A 27918-nucleotide genomic window follows, 5' to 3' on the forward strand; every position below is an offset into this window, starting at 1 on the left:
CTGACCTCCACGAACATTCGCATGTCATAAGCTCCTCTCCCTTCTCAGAACTCTCGCAATCCTCCAAGAACTGTTCCAGCTTCTCTCTATTCGTCCCTTGTTTACCAACCGATTGCTCTGTAACCCAATACAGCCTTCAACTCGATGGCCCAGACAATCGCTCAGGCTTCGATATTCCGATTTTTGGATCATGGAGAATCCCAGGGGGCGTTACCCCCTGACCCAAAACAGCCCTCCTACTCGATGGTCTGCAGGGACGATTGCTCTGTCTTAGGTATTTTCAATTTCGGATCATGGGGTTCCCCCAAATCAGCAAAGGTCTGACCTACAACCTCAAGAGATGACCGTCAGCCCACTCGGGGCTATTTACTACGACAAGATAATGATCCAAAACACACTTCCAACATAGTTAAACAGTATTTGGAGAACAAGGTTGCAGCTGGTGTGCTCCAAGGGCTAGAATGGCCATCCCAGTGTCCGGACATGAGTATCGAGGTCATATGGGATTACCTGAAAGCTGACAATTACAAGAGGTACCAAACTAACCTTACAGAACTGTGGAATGTATTTCAGGATATTTGGCACAATATTCCTGGAAGAGTGCTTCAGTCGTATATGGGAAGTCGCTCAAGAAAGCAAAGATATTGGCCGAAACTAGAAAATGACACTTCTTTTATTTACTTTTAAAGTAGTTTGTTTCACATGCATTTACAAAGGCTGTTAATTTACAATAAACATATGACTTATCACTACTGATAGTTTAATGAATTTACCCTAAAGTATGAATATCATTGGAATAACCCAAACGTTTTGCACAGTCCTATATATGTTGGATAGATGTGCGTGTGTGTATGCATGTGCGTGCGTGTCGTCGTGATTTTTTGCGAACTCCTCCATTTCCTATGCTCCCAGAATCCGGACGTGGGGATGAAACTTGTTTCATATGGACCAGATATCCTAATTGACGGAGCTGATGCAGAGACCTTAAAGGAGAATGAAAAAGTTACCTTCATCAACTGGGGCAACATGATTATCAAAAAGATCAACAAGTTTGTTTCCCATGTGACACCGAGCTGCATACTCGAAACGTTTACGTTGTATAGTCATTGCGAGGCAGATAAAATTGATCATCCTCATCTGTGTGAATGCATCCCCAAAGTATTTTATTTTTACCTCCATCACCTGAAAACGTCACCAAGTTATGTTTTCACCCCTGTCTGTTTGTCTGTTTGTTTGTTTGTTTGTTTGTGAACAAGATATCTCAAAAAGTTGTGGACAGATTCAGACGAAATTTGGCGGAGAGGTTGGGTATGTGACAAGGACAAAATAATTAGATTTTGGTGAAGATCCAGATCCAGCTACTGGTTTTTGTTAAAGTGATTCTTCACCATTGAGTGATGGAGCTAAAACCGATATATAGCATGATATCTCAAAAAGTTATGGACGGATTTGGACGATACTTGATGGACAGGTTGGGTGTGTGACAAGGACGAATTGATTCGATTTTGGTGAACATCTGAATATGGATTCGGATACGAGAATTATTTGATATTGCAAGTGGTTCTTCACCATTGAGAGATCGGGCAAAAAGCATATTTAACACAGTTAAAAATTTTGTGGATGAGTTGTGACTAAACTTGGTGGATGAGTTGGTTAGGTGACAAGAACAAGCCGCTTCGATTTTGGTTCAGGTCCGAATCCAGATCCGGCCTATCAGTGGGATACAAACAGTAAACTTGTTCAGCTGGGCGGAGGTATGCGCTCTACCGAGTGCCGTTCTAGTTTTTTAATTGTTATTATTCTAGAGTTTGTGGGTAGCAAGAAATGAATCTTTGACCCTTTTCACAAATTCACAACTGCTTGGTTTATAGTCACCCAAGCATTACTCAGAGCTGATAATGTACCAGGTGCCCTGTAGTTTGCATCAATGCCAGGCCAAAACATTGAGTGTACCTCGTTTGTTTCTGAGCAAACATCCAGCCGTCCTATTCCTTCTCATGGCAGACACTCGGAGGGAAATATTTCCTCTTTGGAGGCTGAGCCACAATTTGAAGACACGGATTACAAAGGAACAGCTAAGCTGACTTGGCTGGCACAAACTCCAACGTCTCGACCATTGCCTGCCATATGTGTGTACTTTGACCACATCGTCACCAAGCCGGTCTTAGGCAAAGATGACGACTTCAAGGACTTCGTCAACAAGGAAAGCAAGGTGACTATATATGTGACTTTCTAACTGTTACATCTGCAATGTAATTTTTTTTTTTAAGCTTGTGATATTTACCCGATTGACCTTTACTCATTGTTTTTGATAATCGAAGGTGTTTCGTTTTTAATTCACCATATTTTGTGTCTCTTTTGGATGTCACCAACATCACCTCTGTAGCGAGAAGAAGAGATGATTGGAGACCCTTGCATGATTGATCTGAAGAAAGGGGACAGAATACAGCTGCAGCGGAGGGGCTTCTTTATCTGTGATCAACCCTGGGAAGCCATCAGGTGACTCCAGCTGAGATTGACTTCATTACCTCTGCCACCGAAGTTGGATGGAGGTTATGTTTTCACCTCCATATTTGTCTGTCTCTCTGTGAGCCAGATATCTCAAAAGGTTGTGGATGGATTAGGACTAAATTTGGTGGGCAGGTTGGATGTGTGACAAGGACGAATTTATTTGATCCGGATCCAGATACGAGAATTTTTTTAATTTTCAAGTGATTCATCACCATTGAGAGATGAGGCCAAAACGATATACAGCATGGTATATATACGTATATCCCATGCTATACAGCACGGGGGATAAGTTCATGGAAAATGCCGCGAATGTTGTATCCACAAATATGAAGGCATTGTTTCAATGGGAGAAAGGGGGGGGGGGGGGGGGGGATAGGTTTCTGGCAGTTAGTGATTCATAAGGGAAAATCAAAACTCCCGTGAAAACCACGAATACGCGAAGTACAGGGCCGTAAATGTTGAAGCAGGTCAAAAACCTGTGAATACAGCTGAGAAAAACTGCAAATACACCTTGCGAAAAGAATGTCGAATCGTGTGGGTAGCGGAGTTCACGTGATGTGTGGAAGATGTTTTTAGAACTGTAATGTGCACAACTTGTGGGAAATGGTTTATGGGTGGCTGGAAATGGTTTGGTGTGTGTGTGTGACACGTGCAAGGTGCTTTTAGTTTATAGTTAGACAGGGGTGAATGCTAAACATGACCAAGCAGATGAAAGATGCCTGAGGGCAGATGATAGGGTGAAAAGAGCAGAGAGAGGATGTGCGCAAGAGCAGCAGAGCAGGTTTCTCGGACACGTGAGCTGATGTCTTTCGGTCCAGGTGCGGAGTCAGAGTCAAGGGTTGAAAGAACCTTCTACACATTCTCAGGTACAAACGACACGGTCCAGGAACAGGTGGGTACAATAGGGAAGGGTGTGTACCAAGAGAGGGGTTGAGGACACGAGATTTGGAAGCAAACAGAATTGAGGCATTCAGCCTTCTCTCGAGCAGGGTCGGTTGTGGCACCATTTGAAAAGGTAAGGGATGGAGGAGGAGCATACATCAGAGACGGACTAAACAAGGTGCCACCAGATTTTAGATGAGGGAGATAGTTTGAAAGTTCATTCTTAAGGCTGGACAAATGTTATTTTCTGGCTCTCTTGAGAGTGGACACACACTTGTTGCAGACTTTTTGGAATACACTGACACTGCCTTTGGTTGGATTTGCCTTCCAGGAAGAGAAGGGAAGTTCTTTCAGAGCTACTGCCTCACCACAGGATTCAGTGTACCATAGGCAGGAAGAAGGGTAGGATGTGGTACTGTGGCAGAATTCTAAATCCATGCCAAATTAAGAGCTTCTTTGACAACACTCATAAAATAGTGCCATTTTCTCATGAAATGAAACGGTGAATACTGAAATAGTGTAGCGATTCTCAGATATGAAATATTCAGGACTTGTCATGGGTGACATGATGTCTCACCTGGGGTATGTGATAAATAGATGAAGCAGATAAGTGACTTTTTTTCAAACAGCATGTCTGAACTAATTTTAACACAAGCTCAGATGCTGATAGCCTCACCATCCCAATTGCCATCAACAGCGGATATCCAGGTTTAAGGGAAGTGCAAAGGAAATTCTCACACCAATGTGGAGGGCATATTGGGGAAAATGAACTGTAAAAGTACTTCCTACATCAAAGATGACTTAACTTTTTTCATGGCTCATCGATCAATCTTTGCAGTTCTAATTATGGCCCAATTCCTGTCTGAACTTGCTGTTGCTGCCTGATACCTGTTCTGTTATTTTTCTTACCTCCGCCAATAAAGGTGGACAGAGGTTATGTATCGACGCACGTTTGTCTGTCTCTCCGTCTGTGAGCAGGATATGTCAAAAAGTTATGGATGGATTCAGCTGAAACCTGGTGATTAGGTTGGGTGTGTGACAGGGATGAATTGATTAGATTTTGGTTCAGGTCCGAATCCAGATCTGACCTGTCGGTGAGATACAAAACGTAAACTGTTCAGCCTGGCGGAGGTATGCTCTCTACCGAATGTCTTCGTCATGTTTAGCATCGGACAAAAAAGTCTGAATACAAAGTGGACGCGGACGGGCTTTACATTTTCAGATGCTTTGTGGCTTCCTCTTGATTTGTTTTTCATCAAGATACTAATGTAAAGTTAGTATTTGTTGAGTATTGTTGAGTTGTGTTGAGGTTTCTCAAAATGTGTTGTTGTTTTGTGTTTAAGTATTTATTTAAATTGTGTGTTGTTGAGGTTGTGATTGTTTGACCAACTGAGTGTTTCCATTCTTTTGGTCTCTGGGGTTAAGCTTTAGGAAAGGTTTGTTGTGGAGAGCTCCCACAATATCTCCCACAACTCCCGTCGGCCCTCCCGCTTTTCTACTCTTCAATGCTTTTAAGTTGAGGAAGCGATAAAAGCATTGAAGAGTAGAAAAGCAGGAGGGCCGACGGGAGTTGTGGGAGATATGTTGAAGGCAGCGGGAAATTGGGGTGTGAAGAGAATGACAGAGATCTGTAATCCGGTGGTGAAAGAAGGCCGCATTCCAGTGAATTGGGAACTGAGTACCCTCGTCCCTCAATACAAGGGGAAAGGTGACCCTCTGGATTGTGGCTCGTACCGAGCGATAAAGTTATTGGAGCATGGAATGAAGGTATTGGAAAGGGTGTTGGAGAGGAGGATAAGGAAGAAAGTGAAGATCGACGAAATGCAGTTTGGATTTATGCCAGGAAGAGGAACGACAGACGCGCTTTTTATTGTGAGGCAGTTGCAGGAGAAGTACATGGAGAAGAGGAAGAAGTTGTTTCTTGGGTTTGTTGATCTGGAGAAAGCATTCGATAGGGTTCCACGTGAAGTAGTGACATGGGCATTGAGGAAGTTAGGAGTAGAGGAATGGTTGATCAGAGTCGTGATGGCAATGTACAAAAGAGCGCGCACAGCTGTAAGGAGGAAGGACGGGAACAGTGGTGAGTTTGAGGTGAAGGTGGGAGTGCATCAGGGTCGGTACTAAGTCCACTACTATTTGGAGCTGTGATGGAGGTGCTGGCTCAGAACGTAAAGGAGGGTTTACCGTGGGAGTTGTTGTATGCAGATGATCTGGTGTTGATTGCAGAAAGTATGGATGGACTGAAGGAGAAGATGAACAAGTGGAAGGAATGTATGGAGACAAAGGGTCTGAAGGTGAATATCGGAAAAACTAAGGTGATGGCAAGTGGTAAAGCATGTGGTGAGGTGGAAAGAACTGGGAAGTGGCCGTGTGCTGTGTGCAGGAAGGGTCTCGGAGTGATTTCCATTCAATGTACAATGCGCTGAGTGGGTTCATAAAAAATGTAGTGGTTGGAGAGGGTCATTAACCAGTGTGGCAGCTACATTCAAGTGTAAGGTGTGCACAGAGGGAGATGCAGATGGAGGAAATGTTGAGTTGGATCTTGGAGACGGCATGAAGCTGGAAGGTGTGAAAACATTTTGTTACCTAGGAGACATGCTGAATGGAGAAGGTGGATCAGACTCAGCAACGGTTGCTAGAGTGAGAGGTGCATGGAAGAAGTTTCAGGAACTGAGTGGCGTGCTGACAAGGAGGGGAGTGTCGTTCAAGCTGAAGGGAAAGGTGTATGCTGCATGTGTGAGAAGTGCTGTGATTTATGGGAGCGAGAAATGGGTAATGAACGTAGAGCAGCAACGAAGGCTGGAAAGGGTGGAAATGTGAATGGTTCGGTGGATGTGTGGAGTATCGTTGAGAAAGAGGAAGACAAATGATGAATTGTGAAAGATGATGTGAATAGAGCCTGTGATGGATGCTGTGAAGAGAAACAGGTTGAGATGGTTTGGTCATGTGTTGAGGAAGGATGAAAGTGACTGGTCGAGAAGAGTGATGGAAATGAATGTAGAAGGAAGTAAAGGACGGGGAAGACCGAGAAAGACTTGGCTAAAGATGATCGAAGAAGAAATGCGGGCAAGCGGGTTAACAAGTGGAGATGCAGAAAATAGGGCAAAATGGAGAAGATTGTCATGGGGACCGCAAGGCTAACCCCCGCTCTTGCATCGAAAGTGGCCCTAAAATGCCTGTTGTTGTTGTTGTTGTTGTTCTGGAGAGCAATGGGAATCATCATGTTCCCCATCCTTTTCAGCCCTTACTGCTGTAAGGAGTCACCGTGTATCCTCTTTCACATCCCCGATGGTCATACCAAGGAGATGCCAACAGCTGGTACCCGCGATAAGGGGAAGAAGGAGGAGGTGAGCAAGTGACGGGGTAAAGATGTAAGCAGATTGATTATGTGATGTGTGGTGTGTTGAGTCGATGTTTCCCCGTGCCTCCAGAATGCCGCTCAAACCTCGATACAAAGTGCAGGAAATTCTCCCAATGAGCTATACGATCGTGTGGTGAAGCAGGGAGATGTGGTGAGGACTCTTAAGAGCAAGAAGGCAACCAAGGCAAGATTATCCACTGTACACATAAAGGAGGGGGTGTTGTTGGAGGAGGGTTATGACTGTGTGAATGTTTAATCGCCTAACTTTATTCTGTGTTATGATATAAACTGGTGTGCAAGGTATTCACGTATTCCCAAAATGTTTAATTCCCCTTTATTTATTTATTTTTTAGGAAGAAATTGATTCTGCGGTTAAAGTACTCCTTGGCCTAAAAGCTGAGTACAAGGCTCAGACTGGTCAGGACTATCAGCCTGGTCAAATCCCTACCGATACCACCATCAAAATCCAAATGTCAACCCCTGTTGCACCCCACATCCAGGCCTCTCCTACAGATGCTCTCTCTTTGTACAAAAATGTGGCTTCTCAAGGGGAGACAGTACGTCAGCTGAAGGCCAAGAAAGCTAACAAGGTGAGGTTCATGGACATTGCCTGCATAAACGAGAGCACTGCACCCATGGTTCGGATTCGGGTGTATTGGTATTGGATGGGAATTGGAAACTATTTTGATGATCATGCGATTATTTGAAATTTCTGAACTGAATTTGGTTTGATAGTTGATTTGCTGTAATATCAAACTTAAAACATTACCAGTAGGTCCGTTTAAATAGACAACAAACTTTATTTTAACCAAATGTTGAGGTATATGCCAACCAACATTGGATAGAAGGTGAAGCAATGTTTTGGGTGTGAGTCATCGTTAAAAGCAAGAAAAGAAAGCCTCATTTTCTCCACACTTTATTTTATCACTTTGACACTGCCAAAACAATTTATAAACCGTTTATCTGAGCAACTATCAACTATGCCAGCCCAAGTTGGGCTCACCATATCCAAATCAAACATGCTAAAACATCAACAAAGTCAAAACAAAGCACTCGGGATCATCAAAGGATACACCCGACTCTCTGACACAAACCACCTTCATGCAGAAACAATAAAACTTACCGTCCAACACAATTTCGAGGGACACACTTCATTGATGCCACCCAGACACCAGAACACCAATGTCACCACTTGTTCAACTAGATGGTATTCATAGAATACTTACCCTGCGCAGTCAACTTGGTACGAGCCAACTCTTCTCTTTTTGAACGTTTTTTCTTTGATCCAATATGGCTGCCTAAATTTATATTCTCTCATATAATTGTGTAGATCACACTCAATAAATTTCAAACTAATTAGACCAAGCATTGTCCCTGTCAAATTATGACGTCATAATTAAGGCACCAATGGCGTCATTGTTAACAATATTTATTCTGCATGCGGGGTTCTTTACAATGAGCCACGTTTCAATTTTTCCATGGAGCGGTTTTGGAGATATAGAGGTGCAAAGTTATTCGTTTTTTTCCAAGATGGCGCCTGTACCACATGACCTATGACGTCATAATTATCATCAAAATATTCTACAGGAGGAGGTGCTCCTATGGTGACAATTTTGTGTCCATCAGACCAATAGTTGCAGAGAAAAAAAAAATCGTACTGATCGGATGAAGCGTTATACTTGTGGAGTTATAACGTCATAATGAAGGCACTGATGACATCATCATTAACATATCTTATTCCCCATGGGGAGTACTTCACAATGAGCCATGTTTCAATTTTTTCCATGGAGCGGGTCGGAGATATAGAGGGGCAAAGTTTTTCGGTTTTTGCAAGATGGCGCCTTTACCGCTGAACTATGACGTCATAATTATCATTAAAATGTTCTACAGGAGGAGGTGCTCCTATGGTGAAAATTTCGTGTCAATCGCACCAACTGTTGCCAAGAAAATGAATTTTAAAAATACAGACACACACATACGCACTTACGCAACCAAATGCCTAACCTTGCTTTTTGCTTCGCAAGCACAGGGTAATTACTTACCTCCTCCCAGACACAAAAAGGCCTCACCAGCAACTTGCAACAACAAGGTATTCTCAAATGTCACTTCCACCCTCAAGTACAAAATCTCTGAAAAGCATTCACAATGGCATCAGCACCACAGCTTTGCAACAACGGAACAACAACACTATCCGCAGTGAACCACGCCTTATGATCGATTAATCCGAAAAAAAAACTGTTCCGCCCTCCTCCAGAATAACACTAGTCAGATTCCATTCTGGTTTTCACCCCTCGTTCAAAATGTATCAACGCAAACTCGATCCAATGCAGTACCCGCTCTGCCCACACTGTCACTTTAAAGCTGACACCGTACACCACCTCATCACAACCTGCCCTCAACTCACACAATATGGAGACAACTCCTCAATATCCATTCTCTTTGTGGTTGGTCAGCTTCTTTGGTGCCACAGGCTTCCAGTGGGGATTCCAGGGATTATGGCACGGCTATTACCTGGAATTTCGCTTTTCTACACTAGGCAAATTCATAAAATCCTTGCAAATGAAGCTGTTGTGTTTCTTATTGTTTCCTTTATCGTGTGCCATTTTGATAATTACCAAGTCTGCACAATTTAATCCATAACAATATAATGAATGGCTGGTGCAATTTCTAAAACTCGGTGAAAAGGAAATGAGGAGAGAAAAACTTGCAATTGTAACATGACGAAACCTTTAATTCTCAGTTTGTGGTCATAATCAAGAGTTGTGTTATATTTGGAGAGTAGTGTTCCCCCTTCATCATGTACTCTCTCTCTTTCCTGAAGGATGAGGTTGATGAAGCTGTGAAAGATCTGTTGGCTCTTAAAGCCAAGTACAAGGCACAAACGGGTCACGACTACCAACCTGGCAAGGCTCCACCTCAGGCCCAGGTGGTGGCTCCAACTCAGGTCCAGGCTAAGTCCTGTTCTGCAGTTCCCCTTGCCCTGTTGAACAAGGTGGCAGCCCAAGGCGAGATGGTACGAGAGCTGAAGGCCAAGAAAGCTGGAAAGGTACACGTTTAAGAGCGATGAACACTGATTTTGGTGCCTTTGAAAAGGAAGATCATTGAAGCATTCATTGTTGTTATTCGCTGAACTAGTATTTTTGTTATGGGTGATCATAATTGTTTTACCTCCGTCACCAAAGGCGGTTATGTTTTCACCCATATCTGTCTGTGAGCAGGGTACCTCAGAAAGTTATGGACAAATTCGGACGAAACTTGGTGGACAATCTGGGTGTGACAAGGCCAAATTAGATTTTGGTGAAGATCCAGATTTGGATCCGAATTTTTTTTAGTTTTTGAAGTGATTCTTCACCATTGAGAGATGCATGATATTTTGAAAGGTTATGGACAGGATATGACAAAAGTTTGTGGATGAGTTGGGTAGGTGACAAGAACAAGCTCATTCGATTTTGGTTCATGTCCGAATGCAGATCCGGCCTATCAGTGGGATAAAAAACGTAAACTGTTCAGCCTGGCAGAGGTATGCGGTCTACCGAGTGCCGTTCTCGTAGCTAATGCATAACTTCCTGTCATGCTGGTCTACATTTTGACCACGTAGTTCCCACGATTTGTGGACCATGATGAGGTGAATCGTGGAGTAAAACTCTTGTGGCTCTTCAAAACAGAGTTCTTGGAGAGGCTCTTGCACACTTTTCTGACTAGACAACCTCCACCAGACTCAGGCCCTCATCATTGTGCCCCCTTGCCCACAGGATAAGATTGATGATGCCGTGAAGGTTCTTTTGACTCTTAAAGCTGAGTACAAGGCACAGACTGGGCAGGACTACCAACCTTGCAAAGCTCAACCACAGACCAAGATGATGGTTCCAGCTGAGGCCCATGCAATGTCCAGTTCTGCAGATCTCCTTCCACTCCACAATAAGGTGGCAGCCCAAGGAGAGGTAGTACGTGAACTGAAGGTCAAGAAAGCTGGCAAGGTGCGCTTTTAAAAACGATCGATTACAATTTTAAATGCATTTTATCAGGAACATTGTTAAATGTTCATTGGCATGAATTATCTGCTGAACTCTTCTTTTTTTTTTTCTTTTCGTTTTTACCTCAGGATTGCAACTTTCTAATGCAATGCTTCTTGTCATGCTGGCTTACCTTTTATTGAACTTAAATTTCCCACTATGTTTGGAACGGGGTGAGATAAATGGTGGAGCAATGGTTGTATGGTTCTCAAAGCAAAGTTCTTGAAGAAGCCCCTTGCATGATTGTGCCAGGACAACCTCCACTAGACTCAGGATGTCATAATTTGTTGTCCTCCCCCTTCTTACCCATAGGATGAGATTGAAGCTGCCGTGAAGGTTCTTTTGACTCTTAAAGCTGAGTACAAGGCACAGACTGGGCAGGACTACCAACCTGGCAAAGCTCAACCACAAGCCAAAATGGTGGTTCCAGCTGAGGCCCATGCTAAGTCCAGTTCTGCAGATCTCCTTCCACTCCACAATAAGGTGGCAGCCCAAGGAGAGGTAGTACGTGAACTGAAGGTCAAGAAAGCTGGCAAGGTGCACTTTTAAGAACAATCGATTACAATTTTTCAATGCGTTTTATCAGGAACATTGTTAAATGTTCATTGGCATGAATTATCTGCTGAACTTGTTTTTTTTTATTCCTCGAGATTGCAACTTTCTAATGCAATGCTTCTTGTCATGCTGGCTTACCCTTTATTGAGCATAAATTTCCCACTATATTTGGAACGGGGTGAGATAAATGGTGAAACAATGGTTGTATGGTTCTCAAAGCAAAGTTCTTGAAGAAGCCCTTGCATGATTGCGCCAAGACAACCTCCATGAGACTCAGGATCTCGTAATTTGTTGTCCTCCCCCTCCCTGCCCATAGGATGAGATTGATGCTGCCGTGAAGGTTCTTTTGATTCTGAAAGCTGAGTACAAGGCACAGACTGGGCAGGACTACCAACCTGGCAAAGCTCAACCACAAGCCAAGATGGTGGTTCCAGCTGAGGCCCATGCTAAGTGCAGTTCTGCAGATCTCCTTCCACTCCACAATAAGGTGGCAGCCCAAGGAGAGGTAGTACGTGAACTGAAGGTCAAGAAAGCTGGCAAGGTGCACTTTTAAGAACAATCGATTACAATTTTTATGCCTTTGATCCGTAAGAAGGTTGGATGTTCATTGGTGTGAATTATCTGCTGAAGTTGTTTTATTTTTATTCCTGGGGATTGTAAGTTTCCAATACAATGCTTCCTGTCACGTTTGTCTACTTTTTATTGAGCATAAATGTCCCACTATTCTTGGACCAGGATGAGGTGAATGGTGGAGTAATTTGTCAGGAAGCCATTTTGAGAACATTTCTTTGGATATATCACATGAAAGTAAGGTGAACAAGTACAGATACATTCAAAGTACCCCACCCCCATGCCAAATAAATAACATATCATCCAGCACGTGGCACATAGAGACAGTATTGGGAGGGAGAGATGCATAATAATTGGTTGATTAATTGTGTAATTAAAATAAATAAATAATAATCGTAAAATAAATAAATTATTAATCAATTGGCTAATAGAATACCTAAACCACCACTGTTTCATCTGAATCTGTAACTTAAAAAAATTAATTAATTCATTTATTAATCAAACAATGAAATAATTTATCGATTAATTGATTAATCAATAAATCAAAAATACCCTTTACAGTAAAATCACTTGGTCATTGTTGTGTTCAAATATCAGCTTTCTAGTTCAAAAGGTGTCTGAGATAATGCCCAGAAGAGAAATAAGTACTTAATTAATCAATAATTGAGTAATTAATCGATTAATCAAAAAATACTGTTTTTGCCAAAGCACTTGCTCACTATTGTGCTGACATTTCAGCTTCCTAGCTCAAAGGATGGATGAGATATTGCCCGGACAAACAAACAAGGAAGAAACCGGAGTGAAAACTGAGTACTCCCTTTCGGCACGCGTCATCGCTGGGCCCCTAAGGTGCCCGGTGATGATGTCATGCAGCGCTTGGAGATGGAATAGGAAAGGAGCGGTGTACAATATCTCAGGGTCAATGTTAGCCTGGGTGTCATCTTCCAAGTACATTTTTTAGGGAGATGTGTGCCTTTCTGAACCCATACCTCCAGATGACTCCAGCAGTTTCAAAAAATCGTACTTTGTAATGAATCATAAATAACCTAATGAGAAAATGCTGAAAACCTTTGATTAATTATTTGTTTATAAAAGCCAACATACTTGGGTCAGTTTAAGCCAAAAAATGTATTTCTTGAACTATTTTTGTGAAAGCCATACCTTGATTTTTACCTCTGTGCCCCCTTGCGCAAAAGGCACTTATGACTAAATGGCCATCTATCTATAATTCCAGTAATCTCTGTGTGTCTGTGTGTCTGTGTGTCTGTGTGTTTGTCTGTGACCGCTGTTTCTCGACAACCACGGGTCCGATATACTTTAAACTTGCCAGGTATATTGCTGGGGACCCGAGGATGTGCCTTTTCAAGGTTTCATATTAATCGGACAAGTACTTACCGAGCTATGTCCAAAAAACGCTTCAACCAATCAGAGAGCAGCGAGCTATCACGTGTGCCGAACGTGGCGATCAGACTCTGCCTCGGACGGCACATTTGACAGCGTATTCATTTATTTCACGTTGGAAAACTATGTTGCCGTTAAACTATGTTTTAAAACGAATTCAAACTGCGATTAAATTAAAACGATTCATCGTAACTGCGATTTGCGAACTTCCGGACAGTGAAGACTTCACTTCCGGCAGCCAATCACAGAACGCTTTGTTGCGTAGGCGTGGCCGATGTGAGACGAGCGGAGCTGAGCGCGTTACGAGCTGACCGCCATTACGGTACGTAATTCGATTTCTTATGCGCATTATTTCTCCCAATTCAGTCAGAGCGAAGGGCGGAAGCGAAGAGCGTTGTTTTTTTTGTTTACGGGCGTACGGGCGGGGTAGAGCGTACGGGTAGCGTTTTTTTTTTTTTTTGGCAAGGAACGGGCACCCACGTACGGGCAATGCCCTAGTAACTTTAAACCTGGGGAAATATAAAACATTACTTCTTCAGACATGTTTATGTATAATTTTAAAAATAAATTCCTCCGATCCTGAAATTTAAAAAAACAAACCAAAACACATACAGGAATATGTATTATCCTTCATTTGAAGCATATATGAAAGATCATGTGTAAAATCGTTTTTATAACAAACTTACAGTGAAACAAACAATCATGCCAGGCAATGGGATGGGGTAAAAATTAAAGAAATTAATTCCCCCGATCCTGAAAGAAAAAGAAAAAACACACGCATACAGGAGTATGGATTACCCTTTCTTTGAAGCATATATGAAAGATCTTGGGTAAAAACATTTTTATAACAAAGTTATAGAGACACAAAAATCAGCATAGCCTGAGGCCATAAAAGACCCCCCGATTGCATTATAGGGGTTACATTTTAAAAATAAATCCCCTCCCCCCTATCCTGAACAAAAAAAAACAATACACACACACACACACACACACACAAGCATTGCCATTGGTCTTTATTTGGAGGGAATCTGAAAGATCATGGGTAAAAACGTTTTTGTAACAAAGTTGTTACAAAACAAAATCATGCCAGACAAAAAAGACCCACGAATGCATCGAAGGGTTTTTGTTTTATCCTTTATAAGCTCAATGTGCATGGTGAGTATTCAGTCTTTTTCATTGCCTATTTTAAGGGTCTTCACCAATTCTGTACCCCTTACCCCACAAAGCATTATATGTGGAATATAGAAATGGAATAGGGATCACAATATCTACATTAAGTTCACTGAATGTCACCAAATGACTGCAGTTGGTGTAAATAGTTTGTCAACGTAATAATATGATGGGCTTACTAAGTCTGGATTTGGTGAACTTTCACTTGGCGGCTTCCATGTGGCCCTGACTTTTCTGTCTTGTATTGGAAAGATGGATGAGAAAAGTGGCATTGAGGATATTCTGATCGAATCAAGCACTTGCAGAAACAACACAGTGGCCCAAGTGGCAAAAGGGCCGGAAGAACTACAATCGCTGCATCCATGCCTAAAACCTTCTGCAAGAATCACTTCAGTGTCTCGGATGGTAGAATGGCGCAGTAAATGTGATGAAAACGCCTTTCTTGATGAAGATGATGTGGTTGACCACATCAGGACATGGGTTCCACATGCTGTCTGCTCTGCTGAGATTCCAGCGATACTGCAACTACCAGACTAGTTCACGAAGCGGGAATGTTAGAAATTTGAGACGTTTGCCTTTTGGAACCACTACATGGAAATGGCCATGTAGTTCCCACGTACATCTGGATAACTGAACATCATCTTCACGTACATCTTATACATCTTATGCATGTACATCTTCCATGATAGCTCAGAACAGAACATTATGATCTCCAGAGGTAGCGCCATGTGTTCATCTGGAATTCATGGATCAAAATCATCTGATCAAGAGGTCACTCCACAACCTCAACTAAGTGTGGGGTGACATGGTCCTTGAGCGAAGTGTTGAAATTTAATCTATGTCATACACTCACTTGCACACACACATGGGACACTGTGCAAAAGCATCAAAAGTACCCTCCTGGCAGAACTAGAAAAGGACTTGGTCGCTGTACACGTACTGCCAGACCCAGTGTTCAGCCTGGATCATAGATGGAATGGCTAAACTTCAAATGGTATGGAGATGTGGTCAAAAAACATTTGGTGATGTCACCACATCCATTTTGAAAGTAATCAAGCCACCTCCACAAGGCTCAGCACCTCTTCATTGTGCCCACCTCCCCATAGGATGACATTGATGCTGCCGTGAAGGTTCTTTTGGCTCTTAAAGCGGAGTACAAGACACAGACTGGAAAGGACTACCAGCCTGGCAAAGCTCAACCTCAGTCCCAAGTGGTAGTTCCAGCTGAGGCCCAGGCTAAGTCATGTTCTGCAGATGCCCTTGACATATACAACAAGGTGGCAGCCCAAGGAGAGGTGGTTCGTGAACTGAAGGTCAAGAAAGCTGGCAAGGTGCGCTTTTAAGAACAATGGATTATAAATGATTTCTAATTCAATGCTTACCTGTTTATGCTAACCACTGTACATTTTATGTGTATGGTTCCCACTGTGCTTTCACCTCTATGAAGTGAATCGTGTCGTAAAGATCTTAAGGCTCTAAAAGCAGAGTACTTGGAGAGGCTATGCCACTATCATCAGCCTGGGCAACCTCCACCAGGCTCAGCCTCAGGCCCTCTTGATGGTGTGCCCCACCGTTTGCCCTTAGGAGGAGATTGGTTCCACTGTGAAGGTTAATTTTGCACTTAAATCTTGAGCATACGGTACAGACAGGTCAGGACTACCAACGTGGCAAAGATCCAGCTCAGTTTCAGGTTGTGGTGAAGGATTGGGGTGCTTGTATGCGATTGGAGATGAGTAACTGCAACACGGCAGCTCTTTATGAGCGAGTAAAGGAGCAGAGTGACATGGTGCAGATAATACCTGCAAAGTGGGCTGGGGTAAGGCATGATGAGCCTTTTGTGTTTACATAGATCGTCATGATGTTGTCTTGCAGTGTTAGCTTTGTACGTGGTCACATGTTCCACTTAAAATAAAATAAAAACTCGTCATGCATTCACATTAACCTTTCCTTTTGGTATCGGCATTGGGTAGAGTCCCCGCAGAGTGGATGGATGGCCTAATTATCTGCTTATACAAAGGGAGGGGATCCTGCAATCAATGTAGCAGATATCGACCCATTACACTATTGTCGGTCCCTGGAAAGGTATTTAGTCATGTTTTACCAACTCGCCTGGAACCATTACTCACCCATCGACGCTGCCCACAGAAGTCTGGCTTCACAAAGGGCTTTTGTTCGGAAATCCACCGCGAGTTTGCAAGACCGCGTTGCCAATATTGACATCAAGGCCGACTTTGACTCAGTGGATCGGAGTGCTCTGTGTTAGGTCCTGGAAATAGGCAGAACACCTTCATTTTTTTCTCCATTTCATCCGGGACATGCATGAGGGCACCACATCAGCAGTACGCTTTGAAAACGACGTCTCCGGATCTTTCCTCATCACCTCGAGTGTCCGTCAAGGTTGCATCCTCACTCTGCCTCCTCGCTCCAGCTCTATTCTGTTGTGCCTTTGTATCCTGAGCCGGTGTCAACGAGACCTTGGAATAACTGTTGGCGGTGCACTCTTTATGGATCTGGATCATGTTGATGCGTGGCCATGTTCCTAGAAAGGCCAGACAAATGGCCAACATCGCTACAGAGGTTCGAGGAAGAGGCCGGGAAAATGGGAATGCACATTTCTTGGGCAAAAACCAAGGTTCAGAACATCGGCCCCAGCCCACCTCAGACGCCAGTCGTTGTTGTGGGCTAGACCATTGCAGCAATGGAGAAGTTCAGGTACCTTGAATGTGATATAGGCTCTACGGGCTACTCCTCACCTGACATTCACCGACGTATGGGCCTTGCCTCGTCTACCTTTGGCCAGATAAACCGTGTGTGGCGCAATAAACACCTTACGTATATCAACAAAACTGTATATACCACCTGTATATTGCCAGTGCTCCTGTACGGGTCTAAAACCTGGACGTTGCTTGTAGAGGATGGGCGAAAGTTTCAGGCCTTCCCTATGAGGTGCCAGCGTCACATTCTTGGAATCCAATGGTTTTGACTTTGTCACTGATGAGACAATATCACAAAGCACCTGTCTCGATGACATTCACAACATAATTTCGCATAGGCGCCACTCCCTTTTTGGGCATGGTCAGTGGTTGCCAGACAACACCCACATAAATTGCCCTCAAATTAAGCGTCAGCATTCGCGGAGGAATTAAACTCTCCGTCCTGGAAACGGGCCCAAGGATGCTCCCGCAGCACCTAGGTACATCAGTTTGAGGTAGACCACGAGACACAGGCACAACAGTTGTGGCAGTCTGCATTTGACAGGAAGGAATGGGTGGCCCAACATCCCTGTGCTGGATTTGGAAAAATGTGATGTGATGCCATTCACATCACAAGGTCTTTCCTGCATGCCACCTCATGTTAACAGGAAATAATTTAAAATGCTCTTGATTTTTGATGGAAGGTATTTTAATGAAATTGCTTCCAGGTAATGTTTTTTCTTTTATTTACCATTGTAATTTCAAATGGTTCTTGCTGTGCATCAGGATACTGTTGACGCAGCGGTGCACATGCTTCTGGAGCTGAAGGCCGAGTACAAGCAGAAGACTGGCAAGGATTACCAGCCAGCCACTGGGACGACGAGCCGATCCTCCAGCAGCAAGCCAGAAACGAAGGCGGTGAAGGAGCCAGCTGGGCATAAAGATTCCTCGAAAGACTCTCTGGCAGGAAGTATGGAAAGTCAGGGGTCCAAGAAACAAACTAGGTGAGTGCACGATATGCTTTATCAAACGATTCATTTTGATTCTGATTATGTTTTATCAAACGGAAGTTGCTAAAGGTAACTGCTAACTGCGACAGCAAGCAAAGTCAACCTGACGTTTTAAGGTGTTAGCCCTTCCTTTAAGCAAAACATGTGTTGTCAAACAAAGAAGTCATCGTCCCATGGTGGTTAGCGTACTTTTCTCAACTTTTATTGAAGAAAAGCTATTGGTCGAGCAGTCCTGCAGACCAGCACGAGGTTTGCTAAAGACGAGTGTTCCTCTCTCTGATTTCACCTGGATTAAATACAAAAACAACAGACATTTAAAGGTTACTCAGTTGTGTTTCCATTTCTGTTAAAATGATTGGAATATGTTTTTTTTGTTCATGAGATGGAAGATTTTGTTGTATAAATGTAAACTTTCATTCTTTGTCGTCAATTTATTACCTTCTTTCTGTTTTCTTTGTTTTTAACTGGAAAGGCTTTTACTCCCTTGAGTAAACGTCACTGTCACGCGCCTCATATTTACAGGAAATAGTACACCAGTTCCACATTGTATAATAATCTTATGAGTTGCCAATGCATTATACAGAGACCTCTTCACTTTTTTCACATTTTGTTATGTTGCAGCCTTATGCTGAAATCGTTTAAATTCATTATTTCCCTCATCAATCTACACTCAATACCCCATAATGACAAAGAGAAAACAGGATTTTAGAAAGTTTTGCAAATTTATTAAAAAGAAAAAACTGAAATATCACATTTACATAAGTATTCCTACCCTTTGCTATGACACTTGAAATTTAGCTCAGGTGCCTCCCATTTCTCTTGATCATCTTTGAGATGTTTCTACACCTTGATTGGAGTCCACCTGTGGTAAATTCAATAGATTGGACATGATTTGCAAAGGCACACACCTGTATATATAAGGTCTCACAGCTGACAATGCATATCAGAGCAAAAACCAAGCCATGAGGTCGAAGGAACTGCCTGCAGAGCTCAGATACAGGATTGTGTCGAGGCACAGATCTGGGGAAGCCTACAAAAAAATTCTGCTGCATTGAAGGTTCCCAAGAGCACAGTGGCCTCCATAATTCTTAAATGGAAGAAGTTTGGAACAACAAATACTCTTCCTAGAGCTGGCTGCCTGGCCAAACTGAGCAATCGGGGGAGAAGGGCCTTGGTAAGAGAGGTGACCAAGAACCCGATGGTCACTCTGGCTGAGCTCCAGAGATCCTGTGTGGAGATGGGAGAAACTTCCAGAAGGACAACCATCACTGCAACACTCCACCGATCTGGGCTTTATGGCAGAGTGGCCAGACGGAAGCCTCTCCTCAGTGAAAGACACATGAAAGCCCGCTTGGAGTTTGCAAAAAAGCACCTAAAGTACTCTCAGACTGTGAAAAACAAGATTCTGTGGTCTGATGAAACCAAGATTGAACTGTTTGGCCTCAATTCTAAGCGTTATGTCTGGAGGAAACCAGGCACCGCTCATCACCTGCCCAATACCATCCCAACGGTGAAGCGTGGTGGTGGCAGCATCATGCTGTGGGGTGTGGGGGTGTTTTTCAGCAGCAGGGACTGGGGGACTTGTCAGGGTTGAGGGAACAATGAACGGAGCAAAGTACAGAAATATCCTTAATGAAAACCTGAAACAGAGCGCTCAGGACCTCAGACTGGGCCGAAGGTTCACCTTCCAACAGGACAATGACCCTAAGCACACAGCCAAGACAACGCATGAGTGGCTAAGGGACAACTCTGTGAAGGTCCTTGAGTGGCCCAGCCAGAGCCCTGACTTGAACCCAATCGAAGGCCCAGCCAGAGCCCTGACTTGAACCCAATCGAACATCTCTGGAGAGACCTGAAAATGGCTGTCCACCAACGGTCCCCATCCAACCTGAAAGCTCGAGATGATCTGCAGAGAAGAATGGCAGAAAATCCCCAAATCCAGGTGTGCAAAGCTTGTCATGTCATACCAAAGAAGACTCGAGGCTGTAATTACTGCCAAAGGTGTTTCAACTAAGTGCTGAGTTAAGGGTCTGAATACTTTTGTCAATGTGATATTTCAGTTTTTTCTTTTTAATAAATTTGCAAAACTTTCTAAAATCCTGTTTTCTCTTTTGTCATTATGGGGTATTGAGTGTAGATTGATGAGGGAAAAAATGAATTTGAACGATTTCAGCATAAGGCTGCAACATAACAAAATGTGAAAAAAGTGAAGGGGTCTGAATACTTTCTGAATGCACTGTATATATTGTTACGGATCTCAGAGACGGCACTCCCCTTAGCAAGGGGGGGGGGGGGGGTTAATCCCCTTGGCCTGTTAAGCTGGCCGTCTCTGGTCCTGGTACTTGTAATGCTCTTTTGCGGGGTGGAGTTGATCAGGGTTATTGGTCAAGGTGTTCTCCCGAATACCTTTACCAATCCCTCCGCAAAACAGGGAGACAAGTACCGCTCGAACCACGGACAAGATGGTATTTGCCGAGCGGTTTAGCACTCCGCGATTCGAGCCGTTAAAAAAGGACTAACCCGACTATTGCGGTTGACCGAATCGTGCCACAGGTACTCAATCGAAAGAAGGGACTAAAGCAATCGGGGGAAAGAAGAAACCAAAGTAAGGAATACCAGACATTTATTAATTATGTACAAAACCAAAGAACCAAAGAAGAAACGAAAGTAATATACAGAAGAAGAAGAAGACACAGGGCAGCCTTAAGCAGTCTTATATTACCCCAGGACAAACAAACAGGACAGACAAACAGACTTACACGAAAGGGAATAGCAGGCAGGAATGACTGGAAGAAGGGATGAGAAGGCCCAGGCAGACGGTAGGCGTCAAGGTCCGGCTCCAGCAGTCGACTCGCGTCGTGGCGGGAAAACCCTGGCAGGCAGCGAGCGTGTATCGTTCACCGCGAGCGGACGTTGCATATAGCGATGGGATTGGGATGCTCCGTCTATAACAAATGGCTCGTGTCAACGCTCTCTCCCTTGAACAAGATGCCAGTTCGTCGCGCACTCCAAGTCCTTCCCCTCTCGTCGGTATCTTCTCACGCGTCTCTCTCTCGCAACTCTGGAACCCTCTCACACAACTGGTACCTTCTCACCCGACTCCCTCTGCCTTCTCTGTAAAAAGGCTTCGCGCTCGTCCTTATATTACGCGTGTTGCAATCAATGCGCGCTTCATGGAGCCACGCCCGCGATGGTCTTTCGTCAGCCCTGGTTGGCTGGTGGGGGCTCGCTGGCCACGCCTTGGGTGGTGCGTCGGCGTGCCACGCCCGTGATCTGGCGGCTCCGCCCCCTTCTTCCTCGGCTTGACCGCATGGCTAATGGCGGCTTGGGCAATCAAACGAACCAAGACAAGGGGCAGCGAACGCTGCTCGACCGTTACTTTGCGGAGACGTGGGTGAGGCGATTGGGGAAATTGAAAGGGGCCTATCTTATTTGATTAATGCAACGCAGATTCAACTATTGGGAACAGGTCCTTAACTGAAACACATAATAATGAAATAACTACGGAGAGGTCCTATGTTTCGCTACGTGTTGTACATGGACTAACTAGGGTGCGATCTTTAACAAGCCAATTAATGGGGATATTTACAGGGGAACATTTATAAGGGATGCATTTACTAAAATTTACTAGTGAAGGTTCTAAAAACCGTAACAATATATATAATATATATACATTTTTATTTTTTTATTTTTTTTAATTCCTTATCTTCTCCATCCCTGTCCTGTTTCTAAGGTTGGGCATCGAAGTGAAGAAAGAAGACAATCTTTCTGAGTGGTATTCTCAGGTACTTTGACCCACTGGGAAAGAATGTGTGTGTGGGGGGGGGGGGGGGGGGGGGGGGGGGGGGGGTGGGGGGGGGTTGGGGGGGGGGGGGGGGGGGGGGGGGGGGGGGGGGGGGGGTGGGGGGGGGGAGGGGTGGGGGGGGGGGGGGGTGGGGGGGGGGGGGGGGGGGGGGGGGGGGGGTGGGGGGGGGGGGGGGGGGGGGGGGGGGGTGGGCGTGTGGAGGTGGGGGAAGGGAGGGTGGAGGTGGGTTGGGAAGAGTGAGGGAAAGGGTGGGGGTGGGGTGGGAAGAGGGAGGGAAAGGTTGGAGGTGGGGTGGAAAGAGGGAGAGAAAGGTTGGAAGTGGGGTGGGAAGAGGGAGGGAAAGGGTGGAGGTGGGTGGGGAGAGTGGGGGTGGGGTGGGAAGAGGGAGAGAAAGGTTGGAGGTGGGGTGGAAAGAGGGAGGGAAAGGTTTGAAGTGGGGTGGGAAGAGGGAGGGAAAGGGTGGAGGTGGGGTGGGAAGAGGGAGAGATAGGGTGGCAGTGGGAGAAGGGAGGGGGGTAATAAGTAACCGCATGATGACGAGTAGTTTGGAAACTGCATGCAGCATCAATTGGCAAGTTATGCAACTCCATGTCCATAAGACAACATGCTGACAATAATGCATGACATCATCCACACCGATCTGCTTAAACATTCAAATTACGATTCCCTAGCAGAGGTACGATCACATAAAACCACCTGACAATGTCAACAGGTGTTATTTTGCAACACCTTCCTGTAACTGATCTGAAGTGTCTGAATATCAAATGTAACAATAATGTTGCATACAAAGGCTGTATCCAAATTTGTATCACATTTCCAGTTGTATGATGTCACCACAATATTGTGATACTTCAATATTTCAGAAGAACATTGCACCCTGAAGTAGTGTTCAAATATGTGGCTTTTTCTGACAAAACGGAATGATTGAAAATAAGGAGATGTAGGCAGTTTGTTTCTTGAAATTTTAACTTTAACAAGTCAGGAGACGACGATGGTTCACGAGCGAGCGGTATTCAATGACAAAGGACTGACTATCAAGTCGATCGTCACGTTCATCGACGATTGATGCATCAAATCGGGACCATAATCAGTTATGAGGTAAGTTAGCTACACAATACCGAAAATTCGGTTCGATTCCAACAACTTTGAAAATTTGACCTTTGTGACCTTCAAAGGTCGAAGGTCGAAGATTCTGAAATTTGTTGGAAAACTTGTATTTCATGATGTATGTGATAATATAAGATCATGTACGACATTTCACCCTATCAGGAAACGAACAATGTAATAAAACCAGCAAAAATCGACTTTTCTAAATTTCGTGACCTTGTGACCTTGACCTTGGGGCGAAAATGAAAAATCGAGCTCCGTGGGGCTAGACACATGACATTGGCCGAACCAAATATCGAAACCCCTGTGAGATTCCACCAACTCCTTCGGAGAAGATGTAGCTTGAACTCGATTACCCCCTAAAAAGACATCTTTTTCGGGCGTGGCTCCGCCCACAATGGGCGCAATACGCCCACTCTAGGCAGGACGCAACTAGATCATGATATCAACCTCCCACCCAAGTTTCATCAAGATCGGATGATATCATCGGGTAGTTATGCTGCGGACAGACAGACAGACAGACAGACGCACACCCATGACGAATATAGTGGTCACTTGCTAACTCGTGAACCAATTATTACACAAGTTCGAAGCTTATGAGCTTAAAGACAAGGTAGAAGGTCAATGCTGTATACTGGTAACTAGGCAGATGAGAAACAGACAAGCAACATTCATGCAGGTGGAGAAAGAGGCAGGTGGACATTGGAGAGCAGGTTTCATGAGACTTGAAGAGCCACGGGTTGGTATGATCAACATGTGGTGATGCCAGTATGCTGCTGTCCTGTGGCTGGAGGGAATGTGATGCCACAGCCAGAAAATGAAGGTGAGCAGAAAGTCTAGGCTTGTGGATGGATACAAAGGAATTGATGGATGTGTTGGTGGCTTAGTGGTGCGGACACTGGACTAGCCTCCCAGAGGTTATGGGTTCATATCCGAAGGAAGCAGTATTAAACATTTGGATTCTTCTTCTGCTTCTCCGCCTCCCGATATAAGGGGTGAGGTCCAATGGCACCAAGCTTCTGCCCTGCCTTGACCAGGATACTGCTCCACTTCCCTCTGTCTTCAGTGAACTCTCTCCATTCTCCAACTTCCCCCACCTTACTGATATCTTCACACAATCCTCCCATCTAAACTGTGGTCTAACTTTGTTCCTCCTACCTTGCTCCGTCAACCTATCCGCTCTCTTTGCCAATCTCTCTCCCCGCATCAGCACCAAATGTTTAGCCCATCTCAGCCGGAATTTCACCATTCTCACCGTCAAACTCATCTGCACACCACTCTCCTCCCTCAGTTCGTCCATCCTCCTTCTATCCACCTTCTTCACTCCCGCAATCCTCCTGACCCATTTGTTCTCGCAAATCCTCCTGACCCGTATTCTACGCATCTGGAAACCGAGCTCATCTCAGAATAATTACCTTGTTACTCTTGGTTTGTTGATTTGAAACTTTCATATTTTCTGTTCCATAACATTTAACCCTTTTTAATCTCTTTTGCCCATTCTCTTGAAGGTCATCACGAAGTCTGAGATGATAGAATACTACGACGTTAGTGGCTGCTATGTGCTGCGTCCATGGGCATATTCTATATGGGAGGTAATCCAACAGTTCTTCGATGTGGAAATAAAGAAGCTTGGAGTGGAGAACTGCTACTTCCCCATGTTCGTGTCCCAAAGTGCACTTGAGAAGGAGGCCTCGCATATAGAAGATTTTGCGCCAGAGGTGGGTGACCTACGTTAATTGTATTTTGGCATTTAGACTTTATTGAAATGTTCATGCTTTGTGCAGTAATTGAATACTTGATACTAGCTCATTGTTGATCTACCTGTAAATAATTTTAATTGGCATGCTCATCAATATTTGCAGAACTTTCCAACTTCACATCCCCCCCTGCCCCTTCCATTCATATTAGGGAGCATTGTACATATAAAATGGAGGCACAGTAGATATATATATATATATATATATATATATATATATATATATATATATATATATATATATATATATATATACAGTATATATATATATATATATTCCATGGCTATTAAAAGGTTCTCGTGATCTAGCATCAACGGGGATACTAAAGAACTGTCAATGTTGCTGGGTGTATACCTGTGTCTCCTCCCTTAAATTGATGCCATTGACATCTTGCTAAGTTGGAGCTTTGCGAAGTTGGAGGTAACCAGATAAAGTTTTGGAATAACAATTGAATGCAAGATTAAGTGTTCAGCTGCATCTTGTTGGACAGAATCGTGTCCTCCCTCTTACAAAGATATATAAATTTTAGTCAATGGTGGTAGACATGAAGCATATGGGTTTCTCAATTTTGTCTGGAATTCTGGATACAACAACAACACAACATGCATTTTAAAGGCCATTTTCCCTACTAGAGCGGGGGTTAGCCTTGCGGTCCCCATGACAATCTTCTCCTTTTTGCCTATTTCATTCCTATCACAAGCAAGTGGTCATTTGTACCTTCAATTGGAACCCGGCGGCCTGTACTGACAGGGAACACGCAAAATGTGAAAATAATCAGCCATAGTGTCAGAATGGGAAACATCTTCACCTTGAGGAGAACCTGCTTCAGAGTGCAAAAGACACTGCGGCAAAGTTTTACATTCCAACAGGCCAATGACCCCAAGCATACAACCAAAGCAACACTGGAATGGCTTCAGAACAAGAACGTGAAATTCCTGGAGTGGCTTTGGAGTGGAGTGGAGTGATTTTCATCTACTGTGCCTCCATTCTTCATAAAGAGAGCTAGGTGCAGAAATTTAGACATGATGGAGTAGTGCACATCACCTTGGGGAGAATGTCCCCCCGCCCCCATCATAAATGAGAGTGGCTGCCCAGCCCATGTTGTGTTAAACTTTTCATCGTAAATGTGCTCGGTACAAATGCTTTTTGCAGGCCTTGAACTTGCCTGACAATTGTGTATTTGTCAGGTGGCGTGGGTGACTCATTCAGGGAAGACCGAGTTGGCAGAACCCATCGCAATCAGACCAACCAGCGAGACAGGTAAGATCACAGTCGCAAGAAATCTTGTTGAATAATTTTTAATAAAGTGGATTTTAATGAAGTATAAAATGTCTCCACAAAAGACCTATTCCTCGTTTTTTGTTTTGATTGTTTGTTATTATTATTATTATTATTATTTTTTGGTGTATACTTGGTCGAGGCTTATATAAGAGCTAACACATAAAACATACAATAATGGGGAGTGGGTGACAAGAGGGGGAGAGAGGGAGGGAAGCACAACAACAGCAGGGAACAGGGACATCGGTAGATCTGTGGAAGAGAGAGGGCTGGTGTGGGATACACCGCATAAACAAGATGGACACCACAAGCGGATTTCAGGAAAGAAAGCGAAATTTGAAGGACGTGGGTTTGAGGTGGAGTAACAGGTGTGGAAAAGATCAAGGTTTTGGATGGAGGAAGATACACTACATGACCAAAAGTATGCGGACACCCCTTCTAATTCGTGGATTCTGCTATTTCAGCCACACCCATTGCTGACAGGTATATGTAATCAAGCACACAGCCATGCAATCTCCATAGACAAACATTGGCAGTGGAATGGGCCGTACTGAAGAGCTCAGTGACTTTCAATGTGGCACCTTCATAGGATGCCACCTTTCCAACAAGTCTGTTCGTCAAATTTCTGCCCTGATAGAGCTGCCCCGGTCAACTGTAAGTGCTGTTATTGTGAAGTGCAAACGTCTTGGAGCAACAACAGCTCAGCCGCGATGTGGTAGGCCACACAAGATCACAGAATGGGACTGCCGAGTGCTGAAGTGGGTCGTGCATAAAAATCGTCTCTCCTCGGTTGCAACACTCACTACCGAGTTCCAAACTGCCTCTGGAAGCAACGTCAGCACAACAACTGTTCGTCGGGAGCTTCATGAAATGGGTTTCCATGGCTGAGCAGCTGCACACAAGCCGAGGATCACCATGCACAATGCTAAGCTTCGGCTAGAGTGGTGTAAAGCTTGTCGCCATTGGACCCTGGAGCAGTGGAAATGCGTTCTCTGGAGTGATGAATCACGCTTCATCTGGCAGTCCGACGGACTAATCTGGGTTTGGCGGATGCCAGGAGAACACTACCTGCCCGAATGCATAGTGCCAACTGTAAAGTTTGGTGGAGGAGGAATAATGGTCTGGGGCTGTTTTTCATGGTTCGGGCTCGGCCCCTTGGTTCCAGTGAAGGGAAATCTTAACGCTACAGAATACAATGACATTCTGGACGATTGTGTTTTTCCAACTTTGTGGCAACAGTTTGGGGAAGGCCCTTTCCTGTTTCAGCATGACAATGCCCCCATGCACAAAGCAAGGTCCATAAAGAAATGGTTTGTTGAGATCGGTGTGGAAGAACTTGACTGGCCTGCACAGAGCCCTGACTTCAACCCCATCGAACACCTTTGGGATGAATTGAAACGCTGACTGCGAGCCAGGCCTAATCGCCCAACATCAGTGCCCGTCCTCACTAATACTCTTGTGGCTGAATGGAAGCAAATCCCCGCAGCTATGTTCCAACATCTAGTGGAAAGCCTTCCCAGAAGAGTGGAGGATGTTATAGCAGCTAAGGTGGGACCAACTCCATATTAATCCCCATGATTTTGGAATGAGATGTGTGATGTTCGGGTGTCCACATACGTTTAGTCATGTAGTGTATGAGATGGTGGTGAACAGCTGTACTGAAGACTTGGAGGGAAGAGTGGGATTGAAGAGAGTGTGGGAGTTTGTTTCAGAGGTGAGAAACAAGAGGAATGAAAGAGTGAAGGTGAGCAAGAGTGTCTTGATTTGTCAGTTTCACCAGAAGAGGGTTGCTGGCATATCTTGTG

At 44.3% G+C, this 27918-nt stretch overlaps 1 protein-coding gene across 2 annotated transcripts in view; it reads left to right on the top strand.

Moving 5' to 3' along the window:
* The window catches only part of EPRS1 (glutamyl-prolyl-tRNA synthetase 1), an 82929-nt gene that overhangs the window by 36356 nt on the left and 18655 nt on the right, over positions 1-27918 (top strand). The window contains exons 14-28 of one of the 2 annotated variants that reach the window (XM_078784182.1): positions 913-1049; positions 2005-2212; positions 2387-2499; positions 6635-6740; positions 6825-6938; positions 7108-7344; positions 9576-9800; positions 10507-10731; positions 11080-11304; positions 11639-11863; positions 15570-15794; positions 17943-18160; positions 21900-21951; positions 24587-24796; positions 26023-26095. In XM_078784182.1, the coding sequence (XP_078640308.1) occupies positions 913-1049; positions 2005-2212; positions 2387-2499; positions 6635-6740; positions 6825-6938; positions 7108-7344; positions 9576-9800; positions 10507-10731; positions 11080-11304; positions 11639-11863; positions 15570-15794; positions 17943-18160; positions 21900-21951; positions 24587-24796; positions 26023-26095 (2593 nt within the window). The remainder of the gene's footprint in view (positions 1-912; positions 1050-2004; positions 2213-2386; positions 2500-6634; positions 6741-6824; positions 6939-7107; positions 7345-9575; positions 9801-10506; positions 10732-11079; positions 11305-11638; positions 11864-15569; positions 15795-17942; positions 18161-21899; positions 21952-24586; positions 24797-26022; positions 26096-27918) is intronic. The other variant, XM_078784183.1, reaches the window with a different exon arrangement.

This window comes from Myxine glutinosa, chromosome 9 (genome assembly GCF_964187855.1).
Source record: "Myxine glutinosa chromosome 9, kmMyxGlut1.1, whole genome shotgun sequence".
NCBI classification, from domain to species: Eukaryota; Metazoa; Chordata; class Myxini; order Myxiniformes; family Myxinidae; genus Myxine; species Myxine glutinosa.